Here is a 14858-nt window from a genome sequence, read left to right on the forward strand (position 1 = left end):
GCTGATTCCTGAAGTGTTGGCAAGATACCAGGTTTCTGGTACTGGCCATTTCTCATGTTATTTAAATATTCACATCATGCAATAAGCAGTTTCACACACTGCAATGTAATGGAAAATACTTCCTAAACTGAATCAGAACCGAGACCCAAAGCAGAACCAGTAAATAAATATCTCGCATATATGCCAAACTATATTCTTCAAACAAAACCTTACATCTTATCAAAGAAGTCAGAAAGTACTAACAAAAAATTATATGCTTTCTACTATAATACTGTTAAATTTCCATGGCTGAGAATGTCCCGTTATTATTATTTTTTTTTCTGCCTTTTTAAATTAGTTGACAGAGTAGAAATTCCAACACAGAAATAAAATGCATATATATGAGAGCACTGGCTCAGCGAGATATCAAATATACAGCATTCTAGTGTCAAAAGTACAGGCAGAAATGTCCAAGATTTCTTGGTGAAAAAGGGGCATTTGAGGAGTAAAAATTCTACTTAACAATCACTCACATTTTAACAGTGCATTAATTATAACAAAAGCTGGATGATAAGTGGACAAGAGAGTCATAATGGTCAGTGTTCACAGCGGAATTTTATCCTCTGCTCATTTAAACGAGGTGGGAAACATATAGTCATGGATGTGAAACCTTTAGTAGCTTTGCTTTTTCAACCTGTCAGGATTCTTGCGAGAGGCAAAGTCATGACATGGAGCTGAGTTGGATGATAGTACAAGGTGGTGTTGATAGAGGAGTCTTCCTTTCGCTGCTGTGCCCCTGGCTTGTCCAAGGATGGTCAGTCCTACAATGTGGTTTGATCTATTCTTTTGCCTCTAGGAAAAGGGTTTCTTGAGGATATAGTTTTACCTCCAGTAACGATTTATTTGGATCGAGCTGGGTCACCTGTGAAGACAAGAAAAAGGACAGATACGTAAATAGATTATTTGGAACTGTTTATCTTCACAGAGCAGATCTTTCACTGGGGACATCTCTGAGTCCCTCTCTCAGTGATAACTGAAGCTGTGAACTTGTAAGTTCCCAGGATGCAGATTAAGAAATATCTATTATAGCAAATTTCCAATATCTGAAGGGGTCCTACAAGAAAGTTGGGGTGGGGCTTTTTACATGGGTGTATAGTGAGAGAACAAGGGACAATGGTTTGAAGCTTAAAGAGGGGAGATTCAGGTTGGACATTAAGAAAAAGTTTGTTCTTGTGAGGGTGCTAAGATGCTGGAACTGGTTGCCCAGGGAGGTTGTGGCTGCCCCCTCCCTGGAGGTCTTCAAGGCCAGGTTGGATGGGGCCATGAGCAACCTGGTCTAGTGGGAGGTGTCCCTGTCCATGCAGGGAAGTTGGAACTAGATGATTTTTAAGGTCCCTTCCAACCCAAACGATTCTATGATTTTATTTTGTGTGGTGGTGTCATGATGATGGAACAACAATACACAGAATAACAATAAACAGCATCCACAGCATGAATTCCAAGAAGGTCCGGTTTTCTACCACAAATCAATGTGTGATTGTATCTCTTTTTGGCCACAATTAAGATCTTTTGGAAGAATTACTAGAACAACTGAGTTAGGATGAGAAATAAAACTGCAGTCCCAGATAAGTGGCCTAAAATTCCAGTCAAACTGATGGTGTGAGCAGCACAGCCAATCCATCCTGATCTCCTCATTGAAAGGGGAAGCTTATTCTGCCTTTATTTACCCACTCCCCTTCTTGCTCCAAGTCACCTGGTGAAGCACCTACTTTGCACTCACTTTGATGCTTATCAGCCACCTCAGTGAACCTTGGCTGGGAAAAATCCTGTCCACTTGTATTTGAGTGGTCATTTTTCTGTCTTGCTAGTGAGTTTAACTGGGGAACACAAAAGTCCAGTCAACACCAAATCCAGTGCAATGTAAGTAGCCAAAGGACCAAACAGCAGGTAGAAGGGAGGAAAGCAGGGCCTTCCTCTTGTTGGAAGGGAGATGCTAAATCAGCTGACCATGTGGTGAAACTGCATCTTAACATATATATATCTTTATATCTATATCTATATCTATCTTTACATATATGCATTATAAGTACTATGTGTCTATATTTCTTTTATGAAGACACTTACACATGTACATTTGTATTGAGGATTGTTCCCTGGAATCCTGACTCCTCACTGGATCTGTAAAGGTATTTAGGCAATCACTTGTGCAGGTGGGCACACAGGAGAATTCCAGGGAGAGTTAAATGCCATGCAATTTGGAAAATAACAATACAGGCATTGTCTGCACCATTATTGCCAAAATTCTTCAGTCTTTGGATCTCAGCACCAAACCTTGCAACCTGCCCAACATCCTGACTAGCCCACTCATGGCCTTCACTTAAGGCACACCTGCAATTCTCTTTTTACAGTCAGCAAGAAACATTTGTGTTGAGGATTCTATGTAGAAGCTAAACTGCTGCCTATAGGATACATCTCTCCTATGAAAAGAAAATGCAGTGGTACATAATATAATTAGTTATATAGACAAAATAATGACAAGGGTCCCAGTGTCCTTCAGACATTCAGGTTCACATGCCAACACTGGGGTCTCCTTCAGAAGGCTACTGCAAAGCTTCAGAGAGAAAGATGAACACCATTTCTTTTAATCTGACCATCTACTGAAATACCTCACTTCCATTTTTTAAAAACTTATTTTCCCTGGTAATTCTGTTTTAGTTTCTTTTGTTGTGCAAGCACACTAGTTATCAGAAGTTTGCTTGTGAATAATAGATTCTTAGTCTTGTGCTATAGGTATAAATGCAAATGCAGAACAAGAAACATTTTTCCCAAAGTTAAATTTGTTGTATCTATGATCTTATTATCCCACTGCTTTCTAAAATTCTTTTTTTGAAAACACTGTCAAACTCACTATTATGAATTAATAAAAAATGCTAAAGGTTTTTTTTTTTTTCTTAAAAGCATAACATCCTAATCCTGTTACCAATTAACAAAAGCAGTGTTGATCCTCTTTCTCTTCCCCCCCCTCTAAATCAGGCAAACTTAAAATATATTTATATTTCTATAGTTTTATTGGATAATTACAGACAATTAATTATTTAAACAACTATGAAAAGCTTTCACTTACTAAGTCCATTGAAATCGACATAATTTCACCTCTGACTGCAACAGAATTTAAAAAACTCACAACAGAATTAAAAAACCCCCTCAAACAGGTGCATTGTTTTGATTCTCAAAGAAGGAACATACTTTCTTAAACCTCATGTACCACGAGCTACTGCTAAACGTCTGAAGAGAAAAATAATTTACAAAAACCAGACTCAATTTTAGATTCCCATTATCTACAGTCCAATTATGGATTCCTGCACAGATGCTGCTTAAATTATTGAAAGGTTATTATCTTAGAAAGCAAACCAGTTATGTAAAAAACAGCCAAAGTAGTACATTTAAGTTTGTGATTACAGAAGTATGCTAATTAAGTACCTTGTTGCAATTTTTAATGTTTTGCTGTTCTGCTACAGTCCCTTATTGCACAGAGGCACAGAAAGTGAGGTAAAGAGGGGTCTCTGCAATTCACAGCACACAAGGTATTGTGCACCTGAGAAGCAATTTTCCTTCTTTTCAGTTCAAGCCAGTGTCTAATTAGACCACTCTATTTTCAAATCCTGCAACCTTTTAAATTTTTTTCCCTAAGAGAAGCCAGGAAAGACAGAACAGGTCTGTTCTACATTTGGAAAACAAAAAAATCTGACAAGCAAGCCCAGGCAATGAACACAGTCTTCCAGACTGCAACCATATGGAAACCTATAATTCACTGGAGTGTAATTCAAGATACACATCCTAATCTAAACCCTGAGGTTTGCAAACTTCAAGTACCTTAAGCAGCAGCAATGCCTGATGCCCCTTCCTCAATGCCTTCCTACCTGAAAGATCAGCCAAAAGCACCAGGGAGTACCTACAGCAAAAGGACTGTGCAGCTTTTCACCATATTTTCAGCAGTGCTGCTTAATTCACTGAGGGACAGCAGAGTTTGCAAATGTTTACACCATTACCCAATTAACTAACAATATGGCTCCTACATCTGTCAACAAACAAAGCTGTTGTTGCTTTGTTTTAGCTCCTTGGCATTTTCTGTTCATATGGGTCGCCATTGTACTTAATTATCACACCATAACCCTTCTGCAGCTTCTACTTTGTTATTTGTGGTTTGTAAATATGTTGTTTACTACAAAGAATAGAGGCTTTATTAATGAACACACCTCCTACCAAAAGCAATGCTTTCTCTTGTAAAGATAGGAAATATAAGACCTAAGATGGTTGGTAACTTTCAGTATTTTAACACAGAATTAGAAATTTTGATTTCCATGATATATTATTTGGTTTCTAATTCTATATAATATATCATGGAGATCAAAGGACCCTGGAGGAGCTGGAGCCTGCAAAGATGTGTCCAGTGTAATTTTTTAATGGATTTTATCCACTTCAATAAACTGATACGGATTATTTCATAATGCAAAGTATTAAAATACATTCATAATCAAATCTGTGCACCTCTTTTCATTACCAGCAGGATAAATCGTGGCGTTCAGGGCTGACAATCCTTGGCTCTGATGCCATTGCATGGCACTCTCCTCAGAACAGCCCTGCCCATGATGTAAATTACCCTGGGCCAAAAACCCCTACACCTTAATTATTTGAAAATTTTTGGGTATATTTTTGGCAATTACACAGGAGATGATTTAAGCAGGTGTTTATACACTGGACCTGATTTGATCCTGTTGAACTCAAAGAGATTACATAGGTACCCACGTGGTGAAATCAATGCTTCCTTGATTAAGGTTGCAAAATTCACCAAATGACACATTTGGCCTAAAAGCACAGTGGTTCTCTGTGTTTTCAAGTCCTACAGTATCTGACCTGCTACAAGTCACACATGCATTCTAAGAGTTCATTCAGGTACCACATGGTGGTACCAGCTGATGGGGTGAAGGTATTTTAAAAATATTTTCTGTGAAGGGAAGTACTTTGTGATGAAATGCAAATTAAAACCCCTCAAGCAGAGGCTCTAGGCTGCTCCAGATGTACAGAGAGGGGAAGGTGGCAGAGGAAAGACACAATGTCCAGATGCTAAGAAAGCCTGACTCAAGTGATCGCAGAATTGCCAAAATTCAAGCTCACAGGATTCTGTAGAATAAGGTGGTCACATTCCAGGCTGTCCCAAAGCCAAACCCTGGGAGTTTTCATCTTCAGACAAAGGACTTTCCATGCAAACCTTCACACTCCTCTTTTAACATCAAGAGCTTTGGTGTGTGACTGATGTTGGTTCGGCGCACAGGAAATGTATTGTTTGACCAGGCTGTTATCTAAATTAATTCTGTGGTAATTATTTCAACTAAGCACTAGGTAGCTGAAGTACTTCTGCAGCACTTTGAAGTCTGAATGCTTTAAGATGTGCAAAACTAAAAGATACAGTTAACTCTTGTGATTCTTCTGTCAGAATGTAGTTACTTACACTTCATTATGAATAAGCTGCTTGTTTTTTATAATGACCCAATAATGAAAATTAATACTGGTTTAACAACATCTTAATACATCTTGGTAGCAAAGTCTTTTTCCTTCTAGAACAATTTTTATATTCTTTCTATCTTTACCCTTGCTGGCCCATCTGTTCTCTCACACCTTCACATCCTGAACAGCTGTACTTTTACCACGTCCAAGGTGTGGTTCTCTACCCTCCCTAACTCTGTAGGGACAAGATAAATACACACACAAAGAAATGGCTTAATGCCCAGGAAGGTAATTTAAAAGTAAAGAATCAAATACACAATTATTATGACACTTACACAAGCAGTAAATATCACACCCTTCACCTTTCTCTACACCCTAGGACAAGGATCTGATTCCTGAGTAGCACAGCCTCTGTCCCACTTACACACGCATGAATAGCTTTAATGAATCTAACAGACAAAGAGTTCTTTTACTCTCTTTCCTAATCCTCCTAAAGTATAAATGCAATAGAAATCACTTAAAGGCACACCTGGTAAAGACCTAGATCTGTTTAAAAAACTATATTTTCAGAATGACACACAAACAAATACAGTGAGTCCTTTCTGCCTATTGAAATATCGACGGGTTATCCAGACAATGTGCTCAACATGAGCAACAACAAAAAAGTAAGGTTACTTTATAGACATACATGCCATTAGATCTGATTTAGCTGAATAAACCTGGAGATAATTTACATCTGAATTGAAGAAAGCCATCAGAAATAAGGAAAAATATGTCATAGTAAGAGACTTCTAGACTTGTTCTGAGAACAAAGCTTTAATGCAGGTATCTCGTGTTAGTGTTACCTCGTTAGTTCTCTGAAGAGATTTTCTCAAACCAGTATTTTAGATGAAGCACATTTAAAAAACACGTTTACCAAGTGAAGTAACAGATAGTGATAAAACACAAAATGGTGATGTTATATCCTACACTTTGAGCATGCTTTCCACTTCCTGAGGAAAGCTGTGCAGCTCTCTGAGATACCTGAGATGCCACTAATCTTTACACAGGGTAAATTTTTGTTGACTTAACGTGATTTATATCAGAAAAGAATCTGCTGCATAGATTTTAATCAGTGAAGGCTCATAAACCTGGCTTGCAGTACTTGTCTTCTTAGACAGTAAATTAAGATAGCAACTGTGTTTTCTGCTTTATAAAATACTAAGCATAATGGCAGGACAGTGTAAGTAAAAAGACCAGACCCAGTGTTACTACATTTGCACAGTGACACCTGGGCTACCTGGTGCTTTTTAAAAGTCCAGCACTATGAATTCATGATCCTACATGAAACCTTGATTTTCTAAATTGGAAAAAAATACCTCATGTTTGTGGAACAAAGCTGAAAAGCCACAAATACTAATAATTCTTGCACCAAAACTAAGTACGATCCCAGGTGTTAAAAATACCAGACTTCTACCCAAATCCTGACTTTTTAACAGTGGGTTGTAGGAGAAATATATAAATAAGAGTTCATCTACCTGCCAATAAAAGATGTCAGGAAATGCTGTGTATAGCACTTCCACTTGGGTACCCCTGAGGTTGTTCTCTGCTCCTTTATAGCCCAAGATCAGCAATTTTGTTTAGTAATCAATGCTTCCCCCAAAATGTGGCCAAAATGCACCCAGATACTAACATGCCTGAATATCTGCTTTGTATTTATTTCTAAGAATCAATCTCCCTGAAAAAAGCACGACAGAAGGGCTGCATCTGCCTTTCAAACAGTTCATTTTCCATGACAAAATAAGAAATACACTTTTTCCTTTTGGCAGGTGAAGTGAAACACAAAAGTATTTCAATGAATTACAGTCTCTTTCAAAAAGATGGCTTTTATTGATGTGGTGTTGATGGTACATTGCACAAGTTGCCTTATCCACTGGCAGCAAGGAGTGGTACCCAGTGTCAGTCAGAGGAGTTGTCTGCAGGTACTGGAGAAGATCATGCTGGTCTCCACCAAGCCAACAACTCCGAGACCAGAGGACTTCAGATTTTGAGGGAAGAGGAAGGTGCTGTGAAACTCACCTCAGATTTTCTGCCTTTCTCCCTTCTTTCTAATTTTAAATCGTGTATCTAATTTAGGAATTCTCTGTGTGGTTTCTTGGAGAAAGAGAAGCTGCCACAATAGCCTGGACTGTGTCTGTTCCTGACAAAGGACCTGCCCCATCACCTGCTCCTTCACATTGTTTACTTTCAGTTCTGTTCTTGAGGTAGAGAGAAGGTTTAAGCACTGGAACTTACAGACCAGAACATTTGTATGTTAAGCATTCCTTCTGCTGTGCCAAGGAGCAAAACAGCCCCTTATTTGTGGGCACTGCTGCCAGCATGTTGCTACTATCAAGCTAACAACTATTCATGTATTTAATTCTTTTGAAATGTGCCAGCTACAGAAAGACCATGTCCCCAGGAAAACTAGAGCTTTTGCTGTAGATACTGGTGAAGAGCTGAAAGGAAGCAACATCTTCTGGAAGTCTGAAAACATATCAATATATTTAGTGCTCCAGAAGAATTGCAAGAACTTAGCTTTGCTTGTGTCCCAAAGGGGAATGGATGTGAACACAGTCAGTCACAAGAGCATGACCCAGCACTGGATTCATGTTCACTTAATTATGCTTGGAAAAACAACCCAAAGGGATTTTTCTCACAAGTTCAAAGGATTAAGATGTTCTGATACCACAATGATATCTACAGTATAACATTGTGATTGGTAGATAGGGAAATAGAATAAAAAGTGCTCCTCAGACTGCTTTGGTGATTCAGTCTGATGTATTACTTATGCAATTACCAAAACAGCAGGAGATCATTAAATTTGCTGGTAACCAGACACAGCATTCTTAGTACCATACTATTACAAAGGCTCTTTATTGGTATTTTTATCATTATATTTTCTTCCTAAAAGGGGGAAAAAAGAAAACTCACTAAAAACTGACATTAAGCATAAATTCTGGTGAAAAAGTACAAGATATCTCAGGCCCTGTTTATTCTGGGTAATGCCACATGCAACAGCAAAACTCTGTGGCTTAACTACCTCATCTTCTCCTGAACAGTAACACCCCTCCCCTGAAATAAATGTGTTGTAAAATGGGGCAGTGCTGAATAAAAGAACACTTTTGGTCAGAGGGATGTGCTTGGGTGGAATATATTAACCACATGGTTGGCATGAGTCACTGGGTTAAGCAATGAGGATGACTCAGCTGAGTATGCAGTGCTGTGGTGAATGCTTGCTTACTTTCCTGGGTCTTAAGTAAAACAGCTCATCTGAAATGCACACCTGTTTCCTGAAATGGGGTAAACATGCCCTGTATTGAATGAGAGCTGTTTCTAAATAGATCAGAAACTATATTGACCTACAGAATGTAATTCTATTCCTTTTTAGAATAAGCTTACCTCTAGGAGATGAGGAGGACATTCCTTCCATCTCCTTTCAGTGACTTGATACATGAAGGGCTTTAGTTTTTCTCTTTGGATATCATAGTTACATATGTAAAGACACCAGGATTGAAAAGACACACCAAGTCTGTCTTTCTTGGAAGAAATCACTATGAAAAAGTCTTTCTGTAATACGGAATTTTTGACTACTTATATGGAAATTATATTTCCAGAGAAGTCAGTATCACATTTCAAGAAGCAAAACCTAGTCAGTATTCTCTAAAGTGCTGCCACTGACTACAGCAGGGCCAGAGTATCTCCTGCTCCCTTTGCAGGGGCTGGCTGAGAGACTCTGATATTCCTCTGGGTGAGCAACAAACTTGTTAAAAGCAATAAACCCAAGGGGCTGTACAGGCTGCAGAATTCTGGCTGCAATGGTAGGTGGTCTGTTCCTCTTGCACTCAAGGATGATTTGAGGGCTGGAGCAGCTCTCCTACAAAGACAGGCTGGGAGAGTTGGGGCTCTTCAGTCTGAAGAGAAGGCTCTGAGGAGACCTCATAGTGGCCTTCCAGCACCTGAAGGGGCTACAGGAAAGCTGGGGAGGGGCTTTTTACGAGGGCTTGTAGTGAGAGGACAATTGTAATGGATTAAAATTGGATGAGGGGAGTTTTAGAAATTCTTTAGTGTGAGGGTGGTGAGACATTGGAACAGGTTGACCAGGGAAGTTGTGGCTGCCCCATGCCTGGAAGTGCTCAAGGTCAGGTTGGATGGGGCTTGGAGGAACCTGGTCTAATGGGAGGTGTCCCTGCCCAAGCAGGGGGGCTGGAACTAGATTATTTTTAAGGTCCCTTCCAACCCAAACCATTCTATGATTCTATGATCATTAGTCCAATCGTTCTACAAATCATCAGGAAGAACAATCAGAAATCACGCTCCTAAAAGAGGCCAGGGAACATGCTAGTCTGGTATGGCCAATTTGCTTGGGCAACTTCTCAGTGTCTTAACTAAACAAAACTGCTTGAACAAATAAAATAACAATGTGTCCTGAAAAGAGAGGTAAGACAAGGGCAGATAGTATTGACTTAAGGGCAGTTGTAAATGACAAAAGGAGGGACGTCTACTTTTGCAAGTGGCTGTGGCCTTCTCTAAGCTAAAGCAGAGCTGATCTGCTACCATTAGATCTATACTGACCTGAAAAATTCTAAACTGTGTGAAGTAAACCAGAGGAGTACTGTTTTATACTGTAGGAAATATAAATATCAGTAACTGAAATGAGTGGAAAAAATACATGGATCGCACCTTTAATCTTCAGTGACCTTACAAAAGCATTCTCAAACTTTTTGAACATCTCAGAAGAACATTTAATTCATCTGAAATCCTTCTTTGCCACAAGGCAGATAATTCAAGCTACTTTCCTGATTAATGTGGAGTTACTAGAAGTGCTGTTGGATTTAACCATGACACTGCACAAATCCTTTCTCACAATAACATCTTCCACCTTCTTATAGAAATGATGATGAGGGGAAAAAATGTTACAAGCCAGAGATGGTCCAGGACAACTAACTCTTTAATGAACTATTTAAAGAGTCTAAACACCACCTAAAGAGTTTAAAAGTAGGTTATTTGCAGGAAGCAGTTTGCACTGGGTGAAATGCAAAATAATCCTGACAAGGACTGGCTTCTAGAACTGCTGTACAAACCTGCCAAACTACCTGGTGTAGCAAACCAGGGATTATGCTCTGACCAAACCTTTCCAGGAACATCAGAGGATGTTACCTGCTCAGATGCCCAGATGTGCTGCAGCTTAACTGACTATTCTGTGGCATTATTTTCACCACTGTGGGTGTCAAAGAGGATTACTCCTGCCAGAGCACAGGAACCAATGATCCCATTTGTTTGGAGGAATATCTTAGTCTGCACTCCCATATAATACTAAGAATTGTCTGGCCCTAAATGTACTGAAATTCTGATCATACCTAATTTAAATTGACATGCAATTTCAGTTAAATTTATTTTGTGTCCTTTCAAGGGGGACAAGGTTTTTTTGTTTCTGTTTATTTAAACTGCTGTTGAAATTGGTTAATTAACAGGATTTAAAAAATCTTAATACTCTAAACAGAGCAAACTGGTTCTGAATTATTAAGCAACATTTTAGATGCATTTAAATAACCTTAAGTGACTTAACCGCCACCTGATCCTAAGCTGTGGCTCAGAAAAATAAAATGTGAAATACTGTAGAAGTCTTGGCTTACCAGGGCTTCCAGATACAGTAAATAAAGAGCTTAAGTCTCTAATACCATGTCTGCAAAAGGCATGTTCTCAAATACATAACTAATGCTCCACCTTAAGGAGAAATAAGCAGATGAAATTGTAGATTGCAACTTTGATTTTTCAGAAGAAATTAATAAATTCAGTCTTTAAAAATGGTCTTCCAAAGGAGAGGACATGCCAGGACCTCCCTTTCTGACAGATACCATAAAAACATTGACAAACAAATCATTAACCCTTCCAGAGTGCCTGAAGCCCAGTTTGGGTCAAGTTGTTCTGCACCTTCCTCCTTCAGCTTAAAGCCAGACATCGTACACCTTCAGCTTCTTGCCTCCAGTGTGGTGAAAGGCCCAGTCTGTAAGATATTAGAGGCTTAGGAAGACTTCTGCAGATCATCACAGAGGAAGTGAGGAACTGATCCTCTGGGAAGTGTCCAGGGTACATGGGGAAGGTGGATCTTGCAGCTGGTGGACTGAGAAGACTAACGAGATCCGTGCTTGGGAAGGCTACTAAGAGAAAGGGGCTTGGAAGAAACACTGAATGAGAAGGTTGACTGATGTTAATATGCTTAGGGTAAGCTCTGTTTTGTTATAGCTAAACGCATTTTGAAGATCAGAGCAGTTCTTGGAAGAAAGGGAACTGTAATTCTAAAGTCGGCACAGCCGCTTGAACAGCGCGCACAGTTGCTTCCACAAAGCCTTTGCAGGTGCATTTAAGAATAATGTAAAGAACTTGAAGAACAGCTTTTCACCCCAAAAGATGTGCTTTCCAAATGTTTTCAAAGCTAGAGACACAAGCTACCTGCTGACCCAGGCTCACCCACGTTAGCAGGGTGCTGCCTTGGTTCAGGCATTGAGAGAGGAGGTGGTTAGTACCTGCTTTCAGTGGTAGTAGAAAGAACATCACAGTCAGTGACAAAGATCCAATAACAAGTCACTGCATGTGCTTCACTGCTTTGGAATGTCCGTGCTGCTTGAAAATCTAAAAGTAGTGTATGGAAAAGGTTAATCTGTGTATTTACTCATGTGTAGAAGTTTGTATTTACAGTAGGGTTATGATACCAACTTTGAGTTAGCTAAGGATATCTATGTAAGCAACTGGAACATAGAACTTAGAACTAATTAATTGTTATTTACCAAAGAAATACAAATACTTCAAAAACACTGTATCAGGACTGATGGCTTTGAAAAGCAAGTAGAAATCCTCTTCGTTGAAGATAATCCCCTCATTTCATAGAATCATAGAATGGTTAAGGTTGCAAAGGACCTTAAAGACCATCAGGCTCCAACCTCGCTGCATGGGCAGGGACACCTCACACCAGACCAGGTTGCACAAAATCTCATCAAACCTGGCCTTGAACACCTCCAGGAGGGGGTATCAACAGCCTCCCTGGGCAACCTATTCCAGCCACCTCACTGCCCTCATGGTGAAGAATTTCTTCCTGATGTCTAACCTAAATCTTCCCTCTTTCAGTTTAAAACCACTACCCCATGTCCTATCACTGCCTTCTGTGGTGAAAAGCTCCTCCCCAGCTTTCCTGTAGCCCCTTCAGGTACTGGAAGGTGCTATAAGGTCTCCCCGGAGCCTTCTATTTTATACCTACTTCTGATACTTTCAAACATTATTTAAAAAATGTGACGTATCATTTAAATTCAGACATATTCCATGTTGTTGCTTTCTGGAGCACAAGCATCCCAAGTACTCTGCTCTTGCTGCACAGATTTCAGTGGATGTTTCTGATACATAACACGGAGCAGAAGGGTCTTGACAACTTACAGTGTATTTTTAAGAGACAATTTTCCACAAAGCCTAAGGCAATGAATACACACTTTCACCATACTTCCTGGGCATCCATCAATTACTGTTTTTTTAATCCATTTATGGACTTGCACACTTCCAACTTTCCAAACATGGGGAACAGGGGAACATGGCAGATGTCATTTATAGCTCTCAATGGTTAGCAAAGCCCTGGGGATTATTTTTTGTCTGTTGTAGCTCTGGTGGTCACAATGGCAACCGAATTCATACACGGCCACTGAGTCAATTGACATGAATTATTTATGTGACTCCTCATACATGGCATTATTAGGTTGGAATCATAGAAAAAAAAAATGACAGGGTCTTTGCTTCCCAAGCAACAGACAAATGGCTCCATATCCTGCCATTAAATTCGCATTCCTTTGCCTCAGTGTTTTCTCCCTGGCAGTTTCACAGATGTACTGAAAATATCAGCCTGTTTTAAGTCACTAGTCTTTTTTCTTTTCTACTCCTTTTAAAATTTGTTCTTATGTCAGTTGTCTGATCGATTTCTGAGTTTGCTACAGAGGACTAAAATGAATAACGGTGATGATGTGATTAAGTACTGATCATTCAGTTTACTTGACAGAAGAAATTAATTTGTAATAGAGAAGAAAACATATAGGCGTATTTTCAATGAAACTTAGTAAGCAGCACGTAAATACCTGTTGATAAATCAACAGAATTGAACTGGCTTTTGTAAGCAGTAAGCAGGATTGATTTTGAAAAGGGCTCACAGCAGGTTGCACCATCAGAATTTTGAGGTAGGAGATATAGATGATTATTTACTGGTATTATGGAACAAGTGGGTGAATAAGTGATTCAAATGTAATGACCAGCTCATAACTGTATACTGTCTGACACAGAGCCTTCCTTGCTCATAACATCAAATGGCACCAAACCAGCAAGACCAGAAAGATCAGAAGTATCAGCCCATCCCAGCCCCAGGCAGAGCTGATACTGATGTGTCCTTCAACGCAGGACGTGAGCGATGCCAGCTCAGTGCACTCGGGCAGTTTTCATTCAACGTGGTCCACACCTTGTTTTTTTCAGAAATTAGGGATTTTTACAATATCACTGGAAACAGATTTGGCAACACAATTTTGTATGTAATGTGATAGCACTGGTGGGTGGGCACCTGCTTTGCTTACAGCCACAGAGCATGGCAGCACCCTAACGTATTCAGGCATATCTTTTACCTTCCCTGCTATAACACTCTGGTCACATAAAGGAGTAAGAAGGAGGGCTATTTATTCCCGAAAGGTCCATTTACTCACATCTCTCCTCGGAAAGGTGCCCAGCAGCTTGTACTCCTCCCAAGGATATCCCTTGGAAGCTACAAAATCAAAGACAACCTGCAGCTTGCTGCTGGCCAGGAAACGTCGCTCAAAGAATTCCCCGCTGGGCGTCCGGATGCGCAGCTTACTGACAGACTCAGTGCTCTCCTCTTTGGGTTCAGGAGGCAAAGACTGCTCCAGGGAGAGCCTGATAGCCTGAGGAGGGAAAAAATAACTCTTTAGGTGGCAATACTAGCATCAGAAGACAAGGAGAGAAAGCTTTTTATTTCTTCCAGAACTTCAAGATGTGCCACGGTTCTCCAGGGCCAGAGCTGTGCTTTATATCTGAATGACAAAATCATTTTTATTCATTCCTTAATAACAGACCACCAGACAACTAATTAAAATAAATCCTCCTGTATAACACATATTACGAGGTCCACAGTTAATGCACGATGGGGATAAGTAATTTAATCATTTGGCAGAAAGCCTTGGAAAAAAAATGAAACAAGAGATTAATTGTCAAGTGGCCAATTGCTTCCTTCAAGGGTATAAATGAAGAGGTAGTAAAAGTATTTCTTTAAATGTACTTATCAAATTGCCTTCCTCTTGCACAGAGCAATTGACCAT

General features: G+C 39.7%; 1 protein-coding gene across 1 annotated transcript in view; it reads right to left on the bottom strand.

The window, feature by feature from the left end:
* Positions 1-817: 817 nt before the first annotated feature.
* Positions 818-14858, bottom strand: part of FAF1 (Fas (TNFRSF6) associated factor 1) — a 155449-nt gene continuing 141408 nt past the window's right edge. The window contains exons 18-19 of the mRNA XM_010004033.1: positions 14229-14444; positions 818-901 (exon numbers count right to left, since the gene is read on the bottom strand). Of these exons, the coding sequence (XP_010002335.1) occupies positions 818-901; positions 14229-14444 (300 nt within the window). The remainder of the gene's footprint in view (positions 902-14228; positions 14445-14858) is intronic.

This window comes from Chaetura pelagica, unplaced genomic scaffold, assembly GCF_000747805.2.
Source record: "Chaetura pelagica isolate M959 unplaced genomic scaffold, ChaPel_1.0 scaffold18, whole genome shotgun sequence".
Taxonomy (NCBI): Eukaryota; Metazoa; Chordata; class Aves; order Apodiformes; family Apodidae; genus Chaetura; species Chaetura pelagica.